At 34.6% G+C, this 18,018-nt stretch overlaps 1 protein-coding gene across 1 annotated transcript; it reads left to right on the plus strand.

The window, feature by feature from the left end:
• Positions 1-13,984: 13,984 nt before the first annotated feature.
• On the plus strand, positions 13,985-17,522 carry LOC133690668 (glutamate receptor 2.7-like). The gene is made up of 5 exons (XM_062110953.1): positions 13,985-14,253; positions 14,341-15,602; positions 15,747-16,053; positions 16,174-16,571; positions 17,038-17,522. Exons 1-5 carry the CDS (start codon positions 13,989-13,991, stop codon positions 17,410-17,412), a joined length of 2,607 nt encoding a protein of 868 aa, XP_061966937.1. The 5' UTR covers positions 13,985-13,988; the 3' UTR covers positions 17,413-17,522.
• The last annotated feature ends 496 nt before the right edge of the window (positions 17,523-18,018 follow it).

The raw sequence follows: 18,018 nt of genomic DNA on the forward strand, positions 1-18,018 counted from the left end.
TGCTAGATAATTTATTTATAATTTTATAAAAATAGAATTTCACATGAATTTAAAATTTTAATTCTATATAAATTATTCATGACAAATAAAAACTATACAATCTTAATTTTAATATAATTTATTTTCTTTATTCACGCGTATCTTTCTTAGCTGTATATGTTCTTGTTATACTCAATTGTTAACCACTAATGTGAATCTAATAGTGAATAATTACTGTTTTTAATGAAATGACACATGGATACATGATTTTATATATATATATATATAAATACTAGTTGAATCTTAATCAAAATCTCTTAAATTGTTTAATTATATATTGTTTACATCCTTATTGTTTTTTCAATTAAGTTCTTTATTGATAAAATTTGAAATTATATGATATTTCTTTTAAAAACTTCAACAGAAATTAAAACATTAAATTGAATATACATGGAGATTATAAAAAATTTTATATCCACATATTCTATATTGATTTTTTTTCTATTATTATATATTAAAAAATTATTTCAACCAATATATATATCAATAGGCAAATACATATATTTGGATGAGAGGTGCAATACAAAATGTGTTTTGAGTTGAGAAGGAAATATTCCATCACTACTAGAAATTCGTTAACTATCAATGGATTTACTGATGGAATATTTCTGTCGGTAATTCGAGGTCGAAATTACTGACGGCCACTCTTCCGTCTGTAATTCAGTTGGTAACTACCGACTGAATTACGAACGGAAAAATGTCCGAATTAAAAAAAAGGTGGGTCGCTGACATGGAGGTTTTGGCGGGTTATTTATTTCCGACGGCATCACCGACGGATTTAAAATGCAGTGACGTGACCGGTTCGCCGTTTAAATTACCAACGGACTCACCGAGGGATTTGAAATGGCAGATCCGTATGGTGACGTGTCTATGTTTCCGTCAGAATCACCGACGTAATCACCGAAGGAAAATCCGTCGGTGAAACCGTTGGAAAAAGTTAATATATGACAGCTCTGCTGACCCTCTCCTCCCCTGTTTCTCCTTCTTCTTCCTAATCCCAACTCTCCCCATCTGCAAACAACCAGCCCCCCTCCCCCCCAAAAAACAAAATCTACCTCATATCAGCACAACAAGTTATATTTCTTGAAGTTTTGTGGTCACAGCATCCGTGTGCTGATTTACCGACGAATTTTATCAATTTTTGTAAGTAATTCTATCTTTTTAAATTTTAACATTTAATTAAATGTCAATTTGTTTTTTAGTATATGTATTTTGTTAGTAGATGTACATGTTTTATTGTTATTTCTCAAACAAACTTGTAGTATATGAATGTATAATTCTATACCTGTTATGGTTTGTTTTAGATTTTGTAAGATTGTATTTGTTTGTAAATTGTTAACACTTTATAGAACTACCGAATTACATGTGCTATTTTGAAATAATTAATAGCTTGCTTAATGGGTCTGTTTAAAGTTTTATCAATGGTATTGCGGAGTGGTAATTTCTGTAAATTTATATATTTTAATTTGTATGGACATTGATAAATGATAATGAATATTTAATATTTACGAGAAGTTGTGATTGATTTGTTGGATAATCTCGAGGTAAAGTAATATTTTTACAAGTTTATTTACCTAACTTAGTTAATTAATACATGATGTCATCATAATTTTATAGAGGTTCGATATAAGTCATGGATGATCGTTTATGGATGTATTGAGATTCACCCCAAGGATTGCGGATGATGGATTATTGTAACGGGGTTCAGGGTTTTATTAATTTCGCAACATCTATTCCCAGAAATTTTACTGGAGGTGGTATTAGGTGTCCATGCAGGAAGTGTGAAAATAAAAAGTATCTGCATCAAGATGTTATAATGATGCATCTTCTACATAAGGGGTTTATAGAGAATTACCAGTGTTGGTATGCACATGGAGAAGTATTTGGTAGTAAAAGGAGAATGGAAGAAACGGTGGTTGGGTCTACTTCTAGTGCTAGCAACGTGCATGAAACGGCAAATGACAACACTAATCCTTACAGAAATATGGTTATGGATGCAATGAGAATGAATCAAGGTAATGGCAGTCAATGTTCAATCATAGAAGAAGAACCTAATGCAGATGCAGCTAGGTTTTTTGATTTGTTGAAAGATTCTGACGAACCATTATGGGATAGCTGCACGAACCACAGTAAATTATCGGCCGTAGCACAGGTGTTCACCATCAAGTCAGATCACGGGTTAAGTGAGGCCAGGTATGACAAGATTATTGAATGGGCAAGAAGCATTTTACCTGAAGGGAACAGGCTGAAAGAGAACTTTTATGCTGCGAAGTCCATGATGAAACCCCTCGGTTTAGGATACCAAAAAATTGACATGTGCCCTAACTTCTGCATGTTATACTACCATGAAAATGCTAAGATCGAGTGCATGACATGCGGGCATTCCCGTTACAAACCTAGAACTGGCAGGGAAAAGACTCTAGTGGCATATAAAAAACTTAGATACTTCCAGATCACACCTATACTGCAGAGGTTATTCATGTCACCAAGGACTGTTGAGCACATGACATGGCACGAAGCACACCATGTGGTTGATGGAGTGATGGTTCATCCTTCTGACGACGAAGCGTGGAAACACTTTAACAGTGTTCATCCTCACTTTTCAGCTGAATCAAGGAATGTGCGTCTTGGGTTGTGTACAGACGGATTCAACCTATTTGGGTCATTTGCTGCTCCTTATTTTTGTTGGCCGGTCATACTCACAGTTTATAACTTGCCACCAGGAATGTGTATGAGGTCGGAGTTCATGTTTTTATCTACTGTCATACCCGGTCCAAGAAGCTCGGGGCGGAATATAGATGTTTGTCTTCAACTGTTGATTGATGAGTTGATGCAGTTGTGGTCCTCCAGAGGTCTGACTTATGATATATCGAGGAAACAAAATTTCCTTATGAGGGCGGCTTTGATGTGGACTATCAATGATTTTCCAGCTTATGGAATGCTTTCTGATTGGAGCACGCATAGGAAACTCGCATGTCCATACTGCATGGAAAACAATAAGGCATTCATGCTAGCAAATGGAGGTAAAGCTTCTTTTTTTGACTGTCATCGTCGCTTCTTGCAACTTAATCACAGGTACAGAAAGAACAGAAAAGATTTCTTTGTTGGCAGAGTTGAAAAAGATGTTGCATCCTCGCGTCTTTTTGGTGAAGAATTGCATGATGTTGTCTCAGAGTACGGTGACATTGTGTTTGGCCTTCAATCAGGGAAGCAAAAGTTTCCTGGTTTTGGTTTGACCCATAATTGGGTAAAGCGAAGTATCTTTAGGGAGCTTCCTTATTGGAAGACCAATCTGATCCGCCATAACCTTGACGTCATGCACATCGAAAAGAACATGTTTGAGAACATGTTCAACACCGTTATGGATGTGAAGGGGAAGACAAAGGACAACATCAAGGCTAGATTGGATATAGCTTTATACTATAACTGTAAAAATATAGAGTTGGTTTATGATGAGTCACGGGTCGCAAAACCAAGAGCAAGCTTCGTGTTAGAGAAAAACGCACAACTGCTCGTCTACAAATGGCTTAAGAGTAAGCGTTTTCTGGATGGACATGCATCAAACATATCAAGGCTGGTTAATATAGAGGACTGCAGATTGTATGGAATGAGGACTGCAGATTGTATGGAATGAAGAGTCATGACTGCCACGTGTTTATGCAAACACTCATCCCATTAGCTTTTCGTGATTTGTTGCCAAAGGGAATATGGGATGCACTCACGGAGATCAATAATTTCTTCAGAGATATATGCTCCAGCAAGTTGAATGTTGATCACATTGAGAGGCTTTAAACGAATATCGTCGAGACACTATGCAAACTTGAGATGATATTCCCTCCATCATTTTTTGACTCAATGGAGCATCTCCCTAAACATCTACCGTTTGAGGCAAAAGCTGGAGGACCGGTCCAATTTAGATGGATGTACCCATTTGAACGGTTAGATATTACAGTTGCAATGTAATTCATATATAAAAGTATTTTATATGTTTTTCTTAATTGAAAATACTTGATTAATATTTCAATGCAGGTACTTGTTTAATCTCAAGAAAAAGGTTAAGAACAAGGCGCATGTTGAGGCTTCGATATGTGAGGCCTATATTGTTGAGGAGATCTCAATATTTATCTCGTACTATTTCGAACCTCATATGAGAACGAGAATCAATCGCGTTCCACGGCATGATGATGGCGGTGAAGTGCCTTCCAGTGGGAACTTGTCAATATTCTCTAATACTGGACGACCCACACCTAAAAATATCGTAAGAGCAAGATATTTGTCAGAAATAGAGTTCAAACAAGCACAAAACTACCAAAATGAAGCCCTATGTAAAACCCTTTTTTTCATGTAATTTAGATTATGGATGATATATTTTGAAATACAAAATATTTATTACTTGAAATAATCAGTTGAAATGCCACAATTATGAAATAATTAATTGAAATAATTATTTGAAAATGGATGATATATTTTGTGACTCGAAATAATTACTTGAAATGCCACCACATCACCGACGGACTTAGTTCGTCGGCATTTCACAATGAGTTCGAAAATAATTACTTGAAATGCCACCATATCACCGACGGCCACACCGACGGATATAGTCCATCGACATTTCACAGAGAGTTTGAAAATAATTACTTGAAATGCCACGACATCACTGATGGAAACACCGACGGATGTAGTCCGTTGGCATTTCACAGAGTTCAAAAATAATTACTTGAAATGCCACCACTTCACCGACGGCCACACTGACGGACGTAGTCTGTCGGGAAAACACAGAGAGTTTGAAAAAAATTACTTGAAATGCCACCACATTACCGACGGAAACACCAACGGACGTAGTCCATCGGCATTTCACAGAGAGTTCAAAAATAATTACTTGAAATGCCACCACATCAACGACGGACGTAGTCCGTCGGGAAAACACAGAGAGTTCAAAAATAATTACTTGAAATGCCACCACATCACCGACGGCAACACTTACGAATATATAGCCGTCGGTACGTTGTCAATGTTACCGATAAAATTATCGACGGACCGCGCGAATATCAAAGGGTTATGCATTAAATGCATCTCTGACCGCGTCATATTACCGACGGATTTACTGACGGACTAGGAAAAATATGGAGGGCCATTAAAAAAATTGGTGCGAAATTCAAATTTTACCGATGGATTTTTAACACCTCACTGATGGAATAAATTAAAATAATAATTAATTATATAGCCGTCGGTGAATCCGTCGGTAAAATTGGTATTTATCCTCCCCCGACCGCCTCTTCAGTTCATTTTCTCTTCTCCTCAGTTTTTCACCATTCTTTTCCTCTCTGTTCTTCAGGCGATCTTAAGCTTTTTTATCGTGAATCTCCATTAGTTTAAAAGGTTAGTGTTTCCTCTATTTCATTTTACTTTAATGGTTTTTTTTTGCTATTTTTTTGGTTATTTTTTTTTGGTGTATTGTTTGTAATGTAGATAAAGTCTCAAGCTTTTTTTTATCGTGAATCTCCTTCAGTTTAAAAGGTTAGTTTTTTCTTTATTTCATTTTACTTTGATGATTTTTTTTGCTATTTTTTGGTTATTTTTTATTTTGGTGTATTGTTTGTAATGTAGATAAAGTCGATAGTTTTTTTTTTTGCATAATTCATTGCTAAAGTCTAGTTTTTTTTTTGAATTTATTGAATATTGTTTATTGTTGTATTGGCATAATTAGTATTAGTTAATTTGTTGAATATTTATTGTTAATGTTGAATTTACCATAGAATTAGTAATTGAATATGTTGGAATAATTATTAATTTTACTTTATTATTGCATGATTTGTGTTTAATTTTTTCCATTTATTTTGATTGTTATTCTAGAGTTTTTTTTAATTTATTGTTTTTTTGTATTGGCATAATTATTGAATAATTTATTGAATTGTAATTCTTAATGTTGAATTTACCTTAGAATTAGTAATTGAATATGTTGGAATAATTATTAGTTTTACTCTATTATTGCATGCTTTGTGTTTAATTTTTTCCATTTATTTTGATTGTTATTCTAGAGTTTTTTTTAATTTATTGTTTTGTTGTATTGGCATAATTATTGAATAATTACTTGAATTGTAATTCTTAATGTTGAATTTACCTTAGGATTAGTAATTGAATATGTTGGAATAATTAGTATAGATTGGGTAAATTGGTTGTGGCTATTGTTAATATGTGCAGGTTTGTGGATTTTGGTAGTATCCGGTATAGGGGAGGTGCTGTCGAATTTTTTTTTTACATTTAAATTTAATTATATAATTATTTGTATAAAATTGTATAGATACGTAGAACGAAAACCAAAGCTGGTCGCTCAAGTATGGTCGCAGCTAGTTCGTTTAGCAGCGAGGATGATATTTCCTTAGGTGCCTCTCAAGAAGAGGCACCTACACCACCTGCGCCGTCAACCGATGCTGCCTCTTCCAGCGGTACTTCAGAGCACAGAGGCGCCGTGCCTTCGCAGCTAAATCAATTTAGCCGCAAGTATGAGGCACAGTGGAAGGACGACCTTTCAATGTAAGTTTGTTAAAGTTTTAGTTTTTTTTTTAAATTACAACATAATTTATGAAGTAATCACTATTGAATTTATTTCATTTATTTTCAGGTTCACAAACATTGAAGCCGCTCGAGTAATATCATTGGCGTTTAAATCGTCAATGGAGATTCCATTGTTTCAATGGAGTTAGATATCCAAGTATCCTGAATGGATGCCTCAAATCAATTCATGGTTTAACAGGTTTGAGGTTGGTATTAATTTATAATTTTCAGCTTATTAATATAATTGTAAATAAATTATTATTTTTATTTAAACTTATTTATTTATACACAGCACAAATTCTGCTGCGACAGTGAGCATAACACTGTTGTGAGGAGGGTGTGGGAAAATCACGCGGCAACTAGGTAAGATCGAAAACAATACAAGATTTTTTTTTGACAAAAATTTATGTTTCGAAATGTAATTTTTGGTTGCGTGAAGTAGGTTGAGTGATTTTTGGTATGAAGCACAAAAAAAGGCAAAAAAACCCGCGAGGGATAGGGGTTTCCAAGGCTGGAATGATGTTGCGGTTTGGAGGGATTTCAAACCGATATACATCTCGGAAGATATATGGCCGCACTATCTTGAGCACATGACATCTGAGCGGTTCACACGACGCTCACAGTCCGGTGCTGACAACCGGAATCGGCCAATTCATGGCGGGGTGACAACGCACACTGGCGGCTCCGTTCCGTTTGCTGCACATACGAAACGGATGGTAAGATTAATTTAAATAAAATATATCGTTAAATTCAGTTGTTATTAATATATCTTTGTTCATTATAGGCTGCGTCTCTTGGACGTGAGCCGAGCCCGATGGAGCTGTTTATGGAGACGCACGTGCGGAGTCAAGACTGCCAGAAGGGGACGCAACAGTTCGTTGATAACCATGCTCAGCATTTCGTGGTATGTTTGTTCAACCATTTTATTTTGTAAGTTATTATGTTTATTGTATTGAATATGATGATTACTTTTTATTTTTATTTTCAGGAGACCTATAATAATCGGTTGAGGGAGAGATACGGAGATGATATTTTGACCCATCCGGAATTCGATCCGGATTTGTGGATAGAGGTTGGCTCATCGGGTGGACCCGATAAAAATCGGGTTTACGGACTCTCCAACACTACGGGCGACAACTTGTGGTCGACCCGTAGTGTTTCAACTGTTGGGAGCTCCCAATCAATATCAAACTCTCAATCTAAGGAGTTCGTGGCCTTGCAGCAACACACGACTCAGCTTACCGAGAAATACGATAACCTATCAGCGGAGTACGCACAACTCAAAGCTTCTCATGCACAACAAAGAGTGGAGTCTGAGCAAATCAAAGCGTCTCAAGCACAGCAAAAAGCGGAGTATGAAACGGCTTATGAACAACAAAAAGCGGCTTATGAACAGCTTCGCGAAATGATTATGAACATGGCAAATAGTGGAACATGTGCGCCTAATCTTTTTTGGCCGTATAACCACCAGCCTCCTCCAGGATCTCCTCCTCCTCCTCCAGCTCCACCTTTATATTAATTTGTAATAAACATTATTTACCTTTAAAACTTCATTTAATATTTTTCTTGAAACATATTCAGTTTGTAATGAATATTATTTAACTTTTTTTTTATGTTTAATATAAATTTTATTTGCATAATTGGTTTGTATTACAATTAATTTATATAGTTTTATATTATATATCCTAAATAATTTTTTAAAAACATATTAAGAAAAAAACTATTACCAAGGATTTTACCGACGGATGAATTCGGTCGGTATTTTAAACACTCACCGACAGACTTACCGACGGAATTAATCCGTCGGCATTTAACAGTAAGCTGCCACCAGTACCGACAAATTTACAGACGGATATATTCAGTCGGTATTTCATACACTCACCTACGGATTTACCGACGGATAGATTTCGTCGGTCAATCACAATATCACCGACGGAATAAAAATCCGTCGGTATATTTCAAGCAGGAATCTTTTTTTTGGCGCGCAAATTTCGTCTGTAAAACCATCAGCAAATGGTTTTTTTTTTTTTCCGACCGATATAGCGACGGAATGGGAATCACCGACGAAGGTAAAGCCGACGGACGTAATCCGTCGGTGATGACGTCGGTAAAAAAATCACCGACGAACTTCTAATCACACACCGACGGAATTGTTCCGTCGGTAAAACTGTGAAATCTTATAGTGCATATTGTTAATATTTTTGTATACAAATCTTAGATGAGTCTTAGATGATCATAAAACACCTATTTAATTCAAGGATTTTTCATGGGTATGGGATTCATTATCATTTGTTTCATTTTAAATATTACAAGATTAATAATATGAATAAAAAGAATTTTATGCCAAATAACTATGTTAATTAGATTAATATACAAACATACAATCCCGTGTTTGTAATGATTTCAACTTCAATGGGAGGTAATTAAAATTGTTCATGAGATTAATTAAAAAGGGATAAATTTATATAATTCGAAAATCAATAAATTATGAAATATTAAAAAATAAACAAAATATGACACCAGACCACTCTTACAACTAAATTCTTAATTGATATTCAATTTAAAATGTTTTACATTAATTAATAGTCAAGCTTGGAAAAACGTAACTGGATACATACTAGAGTCGTGATTCTCTTTTCTGAAGAACTTGAAGCGTTTCAAGACTCGATGCGTGCAGATTCAGTCTTGCACTCCGACACGTATTTCCAAGGACTATAGATGTGCTGAAGCATTAATTTCCAAGAACTCGGCTTGCGAAGAAACATTTGAAAAAAACATTTGAAATTTTTTTTAGTTAATTAAGTGTGAGTTGGAGGTGTTAACTTTTCAAATCTGCTTGCAATCTTGCCAAACAGGTTTGCCTTCTAAGTGGTTGCATTCTATGTATGGTTCCTTGCATTGACCAAGATATACACACACCAATTCTTTTCCAAGTCATTTATAATAATTTTACTTTATTTTTATGTAAAAATAAAATAAAAATGACATGGCAAAATTTGATTGATATAATTTTTTTATTTTAAAAAGGTGGCCTTATTAACAGTAATTAAATGTAACTTTACTTTTAATTTTTTATTTACTCTTGACCGACATGAAAAGAAAAAAATATAAGATCATTACCTTGTATAGCTCTAATATAAATTTTCCAGCCGATAAAAACACAAATCATGAGTAGAATTTTTCTACAAAAAGATTGAAGCAGAGCCACCAATTAATTTATCTTTCATCAAATAAAATAAGGTAACTTAAATTTAAAATTTATTTTTGTTTTATTTTGAGATGTTTGTTAACAATTTAATGAGGTTTTTTTTTATAATTCTACCATTTTTGCTCATTTGTTTCTCAAATCTGCTAGTTCTACAAATTATTTTTTGAATTCTTGTTATGGTGATTTTTTTTCTAATTAATTAGATATATTTTATTGGTTTGTTTTGATTATACTTAGATTTTTTTTATGTTATCAATTTTTTCTCACGATATATGTTTTGATTTTAGAATATGTCATCCAATCACATACCCAATCATCCAAAGGTAAAAAACATGTCATCGATTGCTGATTTATGTCAGGGATTGGTTGAAACAGAAAAATCAACAATTTATCTGCTAGTTAACAGGTTGATTCAACTTATTTTACATTATAATAAGGTCATTATATGTTTGTAGTAAGTTATTTGAATAAAACTAAATTATACAGGTTTTGTTTTACAACTTATATATAATAAATTAAAATAAATATTATATTTTATTATATTAATTTTAACCCCTCTAATAAATAATTCTTGAAGGGTTCATGTATTCTGTCTCGCGTGCATGGCAAGCAGCCCCACACAGAAAAATCCTCGTCTTTACTTTGTGGCCTTTTCACACAAGTTAAATACAATCGAGTGTGCATCCTAGCGGTCTTCCCACTTGCGCTGTGCTTTCGGATTTGAGTATCGGACCTCGCACTCGTGACAAAGATGTTATGCAATAAAAATGTTTCCACATTATCGAGCCACAAAAATCCCTGTGCACTTTCCTTTGGGATATGAACGATCAGCGGCAATGAAATTAATTCCATCTTCCTCTATAACCCAATATTCAAGGAATAATTTTCTGATAATTAATTTAGAAAGAGAAAAAAGACATTGACAGCCTAAGAATCGAGAAAGTTGGACCTACAATACGTACATGAATGAATCGAGAAAGTTGGACCTACAATACATAGCCGCCATTGGACCTTTGACATGTATGTGATTCCATGGCAGGCATTACAAGTTATACTTCTTGTTGTCTCATATGTACGCAGAAGTAGCAATCGTAGAATGGCCCCTCAGACATAGGATCTTGGCTCTTTTATTCGTAGAAATAACTTGGATGGTTTCCTTCCTTGTATATATATGGAAGAGGGGAAAGGAGTAAAAATGGAGAAATTTTTCTTATCTTGTTTAGAAATTAGGAAAATATTAGGGTTAACGACAAAATACCTTCTCTAATGGGATCAATCAGTTATCCCTTAAATGTAATCTAATCAACTATATACTTCTGACCACTCTTTCCTTCAAATCAGTTGACATAATTTTTTAAATTCCCACCTATAACTACAGAATTTAAAGACATTAAATTTATAATTTAACAGGAGATATAAACAAAATTATAGTAAAAAAAATTGAAACCCAAAAATTTCAAATTTTTAGTTTCTTGATTTTGACTTTATATGAAATTTATTTTTAATTTCTTTTATTTTAGTTTTCTTAACTTCTATTTTTATTTTATTTTTCCCTAAACAAAAGCAATTTAATTTGAAAGTCTTCCTTTTCTTCATTAAGTTTTAAATATTAAATTTGATTAATCTGAAAATTTTTGGAGTTGCTAGCTACATGGATCATTAATGGTTTTTGTTAATAGAATTGGATGAAGAGTGTAAGAAAGGATAGGATTGAAACTCTTAGATAAGTTTAGTGTAAAATTGATGTTTGTGATCGGTGAGGGGTAATATTTTAATATAATTAACCCAAAATACTAATAAAAATATTTCTCCACTACCCTCGTTTAATCAACAATAAAACCGAACACCCCATATATTTTTTAAATCAAAATTTTTTCTTACTTTCTTTCCAAGCACTTTTTGTCACCTACCAAATAAACAAAAATTACTATTTTCACATTCATCTTCTTTTTTTTCCTCGTATTTTCTTTTCTCGAACAAGTTGTAAGGTTAAAAACTATACCTATAATATTGATGATTCTCCAAAAACCTGAATGCTAGGGAAAATATATTTTGTGGCATTTGGATTATGGATGATCACTTGTTCTTGTCAATCTTCTATTCTTCATGGATGAGGTTTCTAGGGGTTGATGATAGAGTCTGAATTTCCACCAAAAACCCTGTTGTGGACTTTTTAGGACCCTTTGATGATTAAGCAATGACTTTTATGAAGAGATGTGGTAAATACATATTCAGTTCTAAGAACAAAAGTATTTGTTCTTAGTATGTAATAAATGCTGAGAATTAATTATCGGAGAGTAAAAGATCATAAACCCTTTTCTTGGATTGTTTAGAGCATATTTATAACTTTTTCTGTTTTCTCTTCGAGAGGTTATAAGTCTTTTTCTTCTTCTTTCAAGTGGAATAAAGACCCTTATAATCAACATTAATATTGAATGTAAGTGTATTCTTACAAGACATTAATATTGAGAGTGTCACATGCTTATGGAAGATAGTCTTACATCAATTTATACATAATATTAACGTTGATAGGATCATCCTTTATAATCAATATTAATATTAATTTGAACTAAAGATGGTCTTTAGAGGACATTTTGGCTGGCTAGGGAGTAGGGAAATGATGACCCTAGATTCTCATTTTAGGTGATTGTATCTGAAGAAAAAACCTAAGCCCAAAAAGGAGTTGGGTTTGGCAAGATACCGAACACATAGGTGATTGGGCTTGATGTATAGCCAAGCGCAAGGGAGTTGGATCTAGTAAAGTATTGAACCCACAGGCCCTTAGGCCTACGTGTAGCCGAGTTCTAGGAAATTGGCTCTGACAAAGTACTAAACCCACGAGTGTTTGGGCTTGGAATGTAGCCAAGTTCAAAGAAGTTGGGTTTGGTAATGTGCTAGATCCATATACGCTTGAGCCTGACTTGTGGCCAAGCTTAAAGGAGTTGAGTCTAACCAGATGTGAGACCCACAACTGTCTGGGCACTTAGCCTAGACCGCAAAAAAGAAGAGGGTGTTATCTTTACCAAATCTTTTTATCATGGACCTTGGCCTTCGCTGAGCTTCTTCTTACTTATTGTCTATTTTGTTTATGAGCTTTTGTAAAACAAATTTTAGTATGAAATACATTGATTCATCAAATATATTCTCACATATAATGAAAAAAATTCTTTAAAATAAAAAAAGTCATAAAAACTATAATGATAATATTAATAATAGTTCCTTTTCTAAAGCTCACATCCTCAAAGAATATTATTTTAATTATATTTATAAGAAAATTATTAAAAAATTTAAAGTTGAAAACTGTTCATATAGTAATTTCATTTCCTAATTATTAACTACTTAATCAATTCTTGAAAAATATAGTAAAAATATTAAGTAAATGAATGAATAATACACGTGCGTGAAGCTCTAATAAGAAAATTCGTATAAATGGTCATTGCATAACTATTATTGAGTTTTCTTTATTTAAAACAAAAAAAAAAGTTGAAATCGTGAGTCAACCTAACCTAATGAATGGGTGGGTCAGTATGCATTAACTCAAATCTAAGCATACCAAGAATCAGAAACAATTGTCATGCTAATTACTCAATATCAAACAGCTAAAAATATTAAATAATTAGCATTACAAAAAATAACTTCAAATTATTTTTTTTTAAATTTTTTTATCATTATATTTTAATATTAAAATTATATTTTTTAAAAATAAACAATCATTATTTAAATACATTTTAAACTTTATTACTAATTAGTTATTGATAAATAATCTTTTTATTTTTATTGTCGTGTTTTTTTTTTAAATAAGGGTATTCTCAATTAGTTTGTAAATCAACCGAAAATAACCCTTTTTCATGTCAATCCCTTGAAATTTAATCTTAGTTGACACGTAGATAGCCAAATAACACTCTAGTGAAATTTGTAGCTGTGGGGATTTGCACCAAGTGTCCCATTGATCACCATGTTTTGTACGGTGTCAAAAATCGGCGACAAAAAATAGTAGGATATACTTGCACGCAATATTTAATGAAATGATGCAGAAAATGGATGAGAAATATAGACCAAATTATAACCCCTGAACAAAGGAGAAAAATCTTAAGGTTGAAAGTTGACGAAGTAAAATATAAATTGAGATCTCTAGGCTAACAAGTATGAATCAGCTCTAGTACTTCGTTATTTCGTTAAGAATACAATGGGTACTTTGCCTCACGCCTTCTCGTTGTTCGCTCTAATTTTGCTCTTGACATCGGGTACAGGAGCCGATCAAAGCACCAAGACACAGGCTATTTTCAAAGGAAGTACTGGAATAGGAGCTATTGTGGATACAAGTTCCCGTATTGGCAAAGAAGAAATAGTAGCGATGGAAGTTGCAAAGGAGGATTTCTATAGCTTCGGAAATCTAACATTTTTGCTTATAAATGACTCTCAAAAGGATACCATCCATGCAGCTCTTGAAGGTAACTATATGTTTTGCTTTTGAAATAGGTATCGTTTGCCTTAAATTAAGATAAATCCAAGCTCACATCTGTGCGTTGCTTACACAGCTAAGGATCTTATCGACACACGACAAGTACAAGCCATTATAGGACCACAGACATGGGAAGAGGTGTCATTAGTTGCTGAGATTGCAAGAGAAACACAGGTTCCAATTCTTTCTTTAGCTGACACAGCTCCAGAATGGGCACCTGAACGATGGCCTTCTCTACTTCAAGCTTCACCTGATAAGCGTGCTCAAATGAAAGCTATAGCTGCTATTGTGCAATCATGGAACTGGCATCAGGTCATTGTGATATATGAAGATACAGATTCTTCAGCAAGGGGAGTCATACCACATCTACATGATGCCCTTAGAGAAGTTAATTCAGAAGTAAGCCAATTTGTAGCCTTCTCTCCTTTTGCTACTTCTGATTCAATGTCCAAAGAGCTTGAAAATATCAAAAGCAAGCAGTTCTGTAGAGTCTTTGTTGTTCATTTGTCCTTCAAATTGGCTGTGCGGTTATTTGAAATGGCAAAGAAAATGGAAATGATGAAAAAGGACTACGTATGGATCACAACAGATCCCTTTACAAGCCTTGTCCATTCCATCAATGCCTCTGTAATATCCTCAATGCAAGGAATTCTAGGAGTCCGGAGTTACTTCCCTAAAATGGGACGGCGTTTCGAGACTTTTAATCAAAGATTTCGTACACGTTTTAGCAGAAAATTTCCCCTGGAAGAAAAGAAAGAGCCTGGGATTTACGCCGTGCAAGCCTATGATGCTATGAGGACAATAGCTCTTGGATTAAATAAGGCCGGAAGTAAAGGGGGAGGGAAAGAGTTGTTGGAAAACATTTTGGACGCAGACTTTCGTGGTTTATCAGGTAAAGTTAAATTCAAAAACCAGAAAGTTGCTGCAGCAGAAATATTTGAGATCGTGAACGTAATAGGAACGGGTTACAATGAACTCGGGAATTGGACCTATTGGTCCAATGGATCAGGATTCTCGGAGAATATCCATGAAAATTCTACTTATAACTCGTCGATGATTGATTTGGAGCAAGTGCATTGGCCAGGGGGGCCTAGGTATACTCCAAGAGGATGGACTACACTGACAAGTGCTAAGCTATTTCGAATCGGAGTGGCTTCCTTGTCAGGTTACGAAGAATATGTGAAAGTGGAAAGTGATGATCGCTTGGGAACGAACTTCTCTGGTTTTGCAAACGAGGTCTTCAAAGCAACTACAGCAAGCATGCCATTCTTTCCGCCATACGAGTTCCAATACTTCAATGGAAGTTACAATGAACTTGTAGAGCAACTTCATCTAAAGGTAAGAGGCAGCTTGATAGAGTAAAATGATTAATTAAATTTTCATTAATTGATCATGCATGCACGCATATTCTGAAAAAAAAAAAAAAAAAACTTTAGACTAATCATACTTTGTTGTACTTGGACTTTTTGCCCACAACACCAGAATTTTGACGCAGTTGTTGGTGATGTGGAAATAGTTGCAAGCAGACACCAATATGCAGAATTCACCTATCCATATACTGAAACAGGATTGGTGTTGATCGTCCCGGTCCGTTCGAGCAGTAAAGCATGGTCATTCATTAAACCATTCACCGCAACCATGTGGGTTTTAATCTCAGTGATTACAGTCTACAATGGTTTTGTTGTTTGGTGGATAGAGCGAAAGCATTGTGATGAACTACAAGGCTCCATCCCAAATCAAATTGGGATCATGATTTGGTTATCCTTCAACACTCTTTTCTCCTTGAATGGTAAATTAAAGTTTTTAGTTCCAATCAGTTTCCTTCTTTGATTTGAACTTTTGAAAATATATAACTAATCCTTTAACAAGCAATGAATAACAATATCTTGCTGACAACAATTTGATTTAGGGCCAAAGCTTCATAGCAATCTATCAAGGATGTCAGGGGTGGTGTGGCTGTTTGTGGCTCTAATCATCATCCAGACGTACACAGCCAACCTCACAAGCATGCTAACTGTACAGAGGCTTGAACCCACTATACCAACCGTTGAAGAACTATTAAATAGCAATGCAATGGTTGGATGTTGTACAGGTTCCTATACGGAAAGATATTTGGCGGAAGTTCTAAAATTCAAGAGCCAAAACTTGCTGCATTTTCAGTCAGCAGAAAGTTATGCTAAAGGCTTCGAGGACAAGAAAATTTCTGCTGCCTTTCTTGGAACTCCCTTTGCCAAGATATTCCTTGCAAAATACTGCAATAGCTTCATCCAAATTGGACCACCGTACAAAATTGGAGGGTTTCGATTTGTAAGATCTCGCGCTCATATTTATTCACCTTTTCCGTTCATTAATAATTTTCCTGAAATTACTATTGCTAATTTACATTCTTACGGGCCAAACCAAAATATGCATGTAGGATTAGTTCTTTTAAAATTTGTATTAGGGCCAGAGGCTTTTTGTTGACTTTGTAGGTAGGTTGGACCACAAATTACAAGGTGTTGAGTTTGACCAAAGGAAACTAACAATGAAATCTTTGATTTTGAACAAAATTAGTAGGAGAGAGATCACTTAGATAGGTGCAATGAATCATTAAATATAAGTTGAATAAATTAGTAGGTTATGGTAAAAGACACATGCCTAATCTTAGACTTAGTTGCTTCGAAATACTAACATGTCCAAATATATATATATATATATATATATATATATATATATGAATTAAACATGAACTTAAGCAGTGGTTAAATTTTTACATGGTTAATTTGTTTACCAGGCGTTTCCGCGTGGATCTCCATTACTTGCTAGCATGAATGAGGCTCTACTGAATTTATCAGAAAATGGAACGCTACAAGAACTAGAGAAGAGATGGATTACCCCACAAAAATGCCCGAAGATGCCAAGTGATAGTTCCAGCCTTGGTCCCAGTGGATTTCGAGAACTTTTCTTTATAACTGGAGGCACAACAACAATTGCCTTCGTCATATACGTCTGTCACACTAATTTGTTGAGGCATAAAAACGTATGGGGAATTATCTCAGCTGTACTGAAACGGTGGCTCTCTTCGAGGAGGCATTTCACTAGTAGAAGAGTTGCCAAAGTAGAAATTCCTCCAAAAGCTTTTCCAGAGGCTCCAGTCTCGCTGGCTTGAATTTAGCCATAGAAAGCCGTTGTTGTGAAGAGAAATCTAACAAAATTGATGAAGTTATGCAGATTTATACATTACTGTACATGTTGCATGTGATTAGAATACAAATTAGCTAAAGGGATAATTATTATAGAATGTATAGCATGTATATCTCTGAATAGAAAATTAATGTAGGATTATTCCAATGTTGTAATCCCTATGGTTACACCCGTATTCTGCCCTACATATATAAATAGAAAAGGTTGGCTAAGACCAACCTAAGTCATTCTGTTATTCTCAAATTGGTATTAGAGCCTTAAATAAACTAAAATACATCTTCTCCTCTCTGCAATGGATCCTTCTCAGCCGGCAGCCATCTCTTCCTCTACATCAGCACCGGTTGTGCCTTCCTACACTCCTGCCGCAAGACCACTTTCTTCTTTAGCTTCAGTTCTGCAGTGGCCACAACATATAGATGTTGGCCGTGCTCTTCTCAACCCCAATAATGCTCCTCTACTGCCGTCCTCTTCTGCTGAAGCTACTGCAGCTTCTGTCGTGGCAATTGTGTCCCTCTCCCACACTCATCAGGTCATCTCTTTGAAATTGACAAACATAAATTATTTGTATTGA

The sequence above is a fragment of the Populus nigra genome, chromosome 1 (genome assembly GCF_951802175.1).
Source record: "Populus nigra chromosome 1, ddPopNigr1.1, whole genome shotgun sequence".
Lineage (NCBI taxonomy): Eukaryota > Viridiplantae > Streptophyta > Magnoliopsida > Malpighiales > Salicaceae > Populus > Populus nigra.

Bases quoted from the DNA above. Each gene is read 5' to 3' on its own strand.
- LOC133690668 (XM_062110953.1), top strand. From the start codon at position 13,989: ATGGGTACTTTGCCTCACGCCTTCTCGTTGTTCGCTCTAATTTTGCTC. The intron at 15,603-15,746 runs GTAAGAGGCAGC...CCACAACACCAG, and splicing joins TAGAGCAACTTCATCTAAAG to AATTTTGACGCAGTTGTTGG. The intron at 16,054-16,173 runs GTAAATTAAAGT...AATTTGATTTAG, and splicing joins CACTCTTTTCTCCTTGAATG to GGCCAAAGCTTCATAGCAAT.